The sequence below is a fragment of the Sinocyclocheilus anshuiensis genome, unplaced genomic scaffold (assembly GCF_001515605.1).
Source record: "Sinocyclocheilus anshuiensis isolate Anshui unplaced genomic scaffold, SAMN03320099.WGS_v1.1 scaffold612, whole genome shotgun sequence".
Classification (NCBI taxonomy): Eukaryota; Metazoa; Chordata; class Actinopteri; order Cypriniformes; family Cyprinidae; genus Sinocyclocheilus; species Sinocyclocheilus anshuiensis.
This window is the reverse complement of record NW_015554098.1, coordinates 189,278-194,321: the sequence shown is the minus strand read 5'-3', so window position 1 is coordinate 194,321 and position 5,044 is coordinate 189,278. Positions and strand designations below refer to the sequence as shown.

Sequence of the window (5,044 nt, the reverse complement as noted above, 5' to 3'; positions counted from 1 at the left end):
CATTTAAAGGGACATGCCCCAAAATGAGTCACTGTGAACAGAGCAAGGTAAAAAGGGTGTTGTTTTACACGACCACTGAGGAATTTTAACCAAAGTATGTGGCAGACCGTACATGAAGACCCTAAAGAATCATACCAACTTGTGGAAGATCAATGTCCCCTTTGAAGCACAGCCACCACAAAATCAGACTTACTTTGAGATCATTCTGAGGTTAAATACATATTTAAAATCATAACAATAAATATTTTATTAGTTATGATACCGTTTTTGAAATCAAATCTTTACATAGCTATGACAGTAAACACTGGAATCTAACAATGCCTTGGAAAAAAACTGTTAATCTTTAAAAAATGAAGCATAGCTATATATAAACCCATATAGGAAATAAAAGAGTTATCGAATAAGCTTGTTCTAAACTCCTGAAACATTGTTGTTTCGTATTTTAGAGTAGTCACTGCAATTTATGAACGAAATCAATTAAATCTGTATGTGGGAGTGTGTGTGAAAAAAGCAGATGTAACCCCCTTTGTAATCCTTAACATTTTCATAAGTAACTGTAATTTAATTACATATTTTTTCTCAGTAACTGTAACTGATTACAATTACTTTTATTTTGTAATTAAATTACGTAATTACGTAAATTACATGTAACTAGTTACTCCCCAACACTGACTATAGTATATAGTAACGCTTGTGTCTGTAACAGGGTTGACAAAAATACCAAAACATGAGGTAGAAAAATAGTCGTAAAATAATAAATTGCTTAGCTTAAGATGGCACAATACAATTTCCTGTCATTTTAAGGTGTCTTCATTTCATGGATATTTAAAAAAAAATGTTAATTAAACTTATTTTATCTTTTAATTTTTCCAACTGGAAAAGGCACCGATTTCATGTAATTACCCCGAAACATTGGGAGAAAAATGATTTAAAAATGAATGAGAAAATATAGTGATGAATGGATGGGTTTAGGTTATACTACATCAAGAGGCAACAAAAGCCCATTCAGTTGCATGGGAGTTACTACTTACACATGTCTCTTGGATTTGGCAGGAGGGCAGGAATCTCACTTGGGATTCCTGGGAATTGGTTTCCTAGACCTAGAGGATTAGAGAAGTGGTTCAAATCTTCTGGCAGCAGTTTTATTAAGAATAATAAGGCCCTATGGCTGGGCGATTTTTTTGATTTTATCAATTAATTTGAATTTAATTGATAAAATTGTTTTGCCACAATTTTATTTTTTATAAATCAAGGAATCACGACTGTAAATAGAAATATTACCAAATGTTAGAATTAGACACGTTGACAATATGCTAATGATAACAGTTAAAGAGAAAACAATGATCCGACCGCATGAAGGTGCACGAGATTAATTGCTCACGTGTGATGCACTCTATGAAGGACCGTAAGCAGAACATATTTCTAGGTGCTATTCACACAGATTGTGCTTTTGCATTGAAAAAGATATGACAGGGGCAGTGGAATAGGAAAAAATGCAAGGAGATGGGAGCTGAACTTCTTATAACTTGAGCACTGTGTTTTTAGAATGCCGTTTCATGCACAAGGCGCTGCAAGAGATACGAGTGCAATGGTCAAATGTGTCCATCAAGCGCATGTTTATATAGAAAAAAAATGAGCAGTGGAATGCAAAAACCTGTAAAGAACTATGTCTGATATTTCATGTTTGCATGAAATAGTCTACCGAGACAATAGTCTACTGGTCTTACACTTTTAGTGATTTTGAATTGCCTTGAATTTTGAATTTTTTTTTAGCATTTCTTGTGTTATTTCTTAACATACATGTTTAAGACAAGCTTGTGCAATAAGTGCCTTCATATTTCATGCATCTCTACTGTAAAAAATATATCTAACAAGTGATTTGTTTTACATTTATATCATGTTGACAACTTAGGCCCCGATCAGAGAAAATGCGTTTTTCAGGTTTGAAAATGCATGGGGCAACGGACTGTGCAGTGCGCTGCAGTTTTTTTATGTTGCTAGCCAACCACTGAATCAGCTGTCCTGTCAGTCTAAACAAGGATTATAGCGCGAGCGCACTAGAATCTTTGATTTGCAGTAAACTGCCATATTAGCAGAAACTTTAAATATAGTGGGAGCTGTGATTCATGAAGTCAGCTCCGGATAACCTGCGACAGTCACCACAAGTTTCTCCTCCATCATTGCAGTCTCTGGACATTCTAAGCTAATGTAAACTCCCATCACCACAACGATCTCTATTAATTCGATTGGACAATGGAAAAAAATGCAAATGACGTTGGGCGTTCAGAGCGCTCCTACAAAACTCAAGGCACAGCAGGTGGCTAAAATGCGAGGCCCCCGGGGCGCATAAACAGCACACAAAACGCTCACTGCCAATAGAAAACAATTTTAAAAAAGGCACCTCTCACTTCCAAAAATGCATTCTGTCTGATCGGGGCCTTAATGTGGGGTACACTTGGAATAGAGCTTTCTTTAATTAGATGGTTAATATAGAGAATGTTACTTGAATCATGTTACATTTTTTTAAGGTGACTTAAATGTTAGTTAAATGTAGTTACATTTTTAAGATGACTTAAATGTAAATAAATAAATAAATACAAATAAAAATCGAGAATTGGTCAAATGTTCTGAAGAAAACAAAATCAAGATTTTATTTTTTGCCATATCACCCAGCCCTAGAATAATCTCAACAACATATAACTGGCAACAAAATCACTTGTATAAAATGCTTTATATGATTAGTATGTCCCAGATTTCCCCACCAATTATTTCAAAACACAATCTCACCTGCGCCAAGAACAGATTTCTCAAACTCTGTAAAAACATATGAATATCAGAACTCTTAGCACGGACTATGACTATGTGTGGTGTTGCTGTACACAAACATCAAAACATGCAAACAAGCTCTGCACTTACACACCTGGTTTAAGTACAGAGATTCTGTTTTCTAATGGCTGCTCCATTAATTTGGTGACCCACTCCTTCAGTGCAACTGCAGAGGAATGATAAGCTATCACCTCTTTACTTTCCACATTCATACGAGGGTTATAGGGCTCAACATTTACCACAGAGGGCAAATCCACAGAGGCCTGTGACAGAGATTGGTAAAGTCAAGAATACAAACATACAATCTACGTATCTTGAATTGACTTACTTTTTGTAAGAGATCCTAGACCAGCACTGGGCTTCACACACAATATTTAATCATATATACATCTAAGGCACAAATAACAGTACTAAAAATGAAAAATGTATTTCAACATTTGGTCACATAATCATACTCTGCATCACCTTTAAGAATTCTAGTGACTGCGACTGGTCCAGCAGAATGTTGATCTCAGATTTGGTCCTACTCATCTTCTCGATGTTCTCATTAAATTTCTTTATCAAGGAGACCAGTTTGCTCTGACCTTTCTCCTGTTCCTTATCGATAGCAAGCATGGCTTCTTTCTCATCTCGGTCAATCATTTCTCTAAGCTGCCTGTATTCAGACTCAAGAACACGTTTGCGGGTTGCAGCTAGGTCCTGGGAAAGCAAAACCAAAGGAAATGAAAGCTCTACATGCTGACATACGTGATAGTTAAAACTGTATATGCACATCTTGTCATCTCTTACAGTACCTTCATCTGATTCTGCTAAAGATTCCAAAAGAAAAATAAACATTTCCAAACCTTTAATTTGATTTGTTGCTCCTTCATCTGTGTGATAACCTGCTGATTTTTGTCAGTTTTGACCTCAAGGATGTTGAGCTTGTCAGTCAGGTCGGTCTAAAAAAGTTTGAAGAATAACAACAATTTTAGGGAATCCCTTCATTGCCATATGTTTAAGACCACACAATCCTACTAAATGTTTACATATCAAATAATACAAACCCTTAAAAACAAACAAGCAAATATTATAATTATTGGACACTATGCTTATGTTATTTTGCTTAGGGTCAGTTTAAGTCAGTATGTCTAAGATATATATATTTGATTACATTTGCAACATCCTCTGTCATTGAACTAAACTGAATCAACATTGAACTCATTTACTTTTTTATTCATGATACTATCTACTAACGGAATTCGATTTGTTTTATAATTTGGTGGACTGCAACACTGACAATATTACTGAACTAAACGGAATCAACACTGACCTAAATTAAGCTGAATAATGAAAACTGTCTTCTGTAGAGCTGCTCTTCAGCTGAAATTTAAGTCATTTTAGAATTTAATTTTGCGACACTGTTTGTTTTGGTGAAGCTAATTTAAAAATCTGTATTGTATAAAAGTCTATACAAATAACTGTGACTTGACTTGAAATGTGACATGATCAGTGACATGACCTTACAGAATGCTGATATCAGGGTACACCGGTGTTGTGCCCAATTCTGATTATTACCCCCTAGTATTGGAGTGCGGTAAAGTTGGTTTTATGTTGGACATTCGTTAGACATTCGATCTTTACTTCAGCATTAATTTATATGTAACCGCATAGTAGTCATGGATCATGCTGTATCTCCTTCAGATCACATTTAAAAACATAATATCAAAATTAATAATAATATTATTTGATGATGTAATTGTTTTAAACCTCTGAAGTGAAAAGGTCCTCACAACGATCTCCGCTTGCGCACGTCAAGTTAGGGAGTGTCTCAAAAGTGCAAAATCCACAATAAATTTGATTAAATATGTGCATTATTCCATAAAAAACACTAAAACCGTGATCCTTTTACATGTGTAGTTTATGTTGGCAAATAAATTAAGTATAGGTTAAGATTATTTTTAACTTTTAAAGGATTATTATATCTGTTATAAATATCAAGTCAAGTCAAGTCAAGTCTGCTTTATTGTCAATTCTTCCACATGTACAGCACATACACATGATACACATTCAATACGTACACATACACATGATACACATTCACATTTTCACACATACAATATGTAAGTAAACTGAATATCTTAATTAAATAAATGTATTTAACTATGTGGTTGTTTTATTGAAAGAGCTCAAATCACCTACAATGTATTTATACATACATGCAGCATATAGTACACAA

General features: G+C 34.6%; 1 protein-coding gene across 2 annotated transcripts in view; it reads right to left on the bottom strand.

Annotated features, from left to right (window-relative positions):
- Positions 1–5,044, bottom strand: part of trim25 (tripartite motif containing 25) — a 22,900-nt gene that overhangs the window by 15,172 nt on the left and 2,684 nt on the right. Inside the window, exons 2-6 of one of the 2 annotated variants that reach the window (XM_016461805.1) lie at positions 3,672–3,767; positions 3,292–3,525; positions 2,921–3,089; positions 2,788–2,814; positions 1,032–1,100 (exon numbers count right to left, since the gene is read on the bottom strand). In XM_016461805.1, the coding sequence (XP_016317291.1) occupies positions 1,032–1,100; positions 2,788–2,814; positions 2,921–3,089; positions 3,292–3,525; positions 3,672–3,767 (595 nt within the window). The remainder of the gene's footprint in view (positions 1–1,031; positions 1,101–2,787; positions 2,815–2,920; positions 3,090–3,291; positions 3,526–3,671; positions 3,768–5,044) is intronic. The other variant, XM_016461806.1, reaches the window with a different exon arrangement.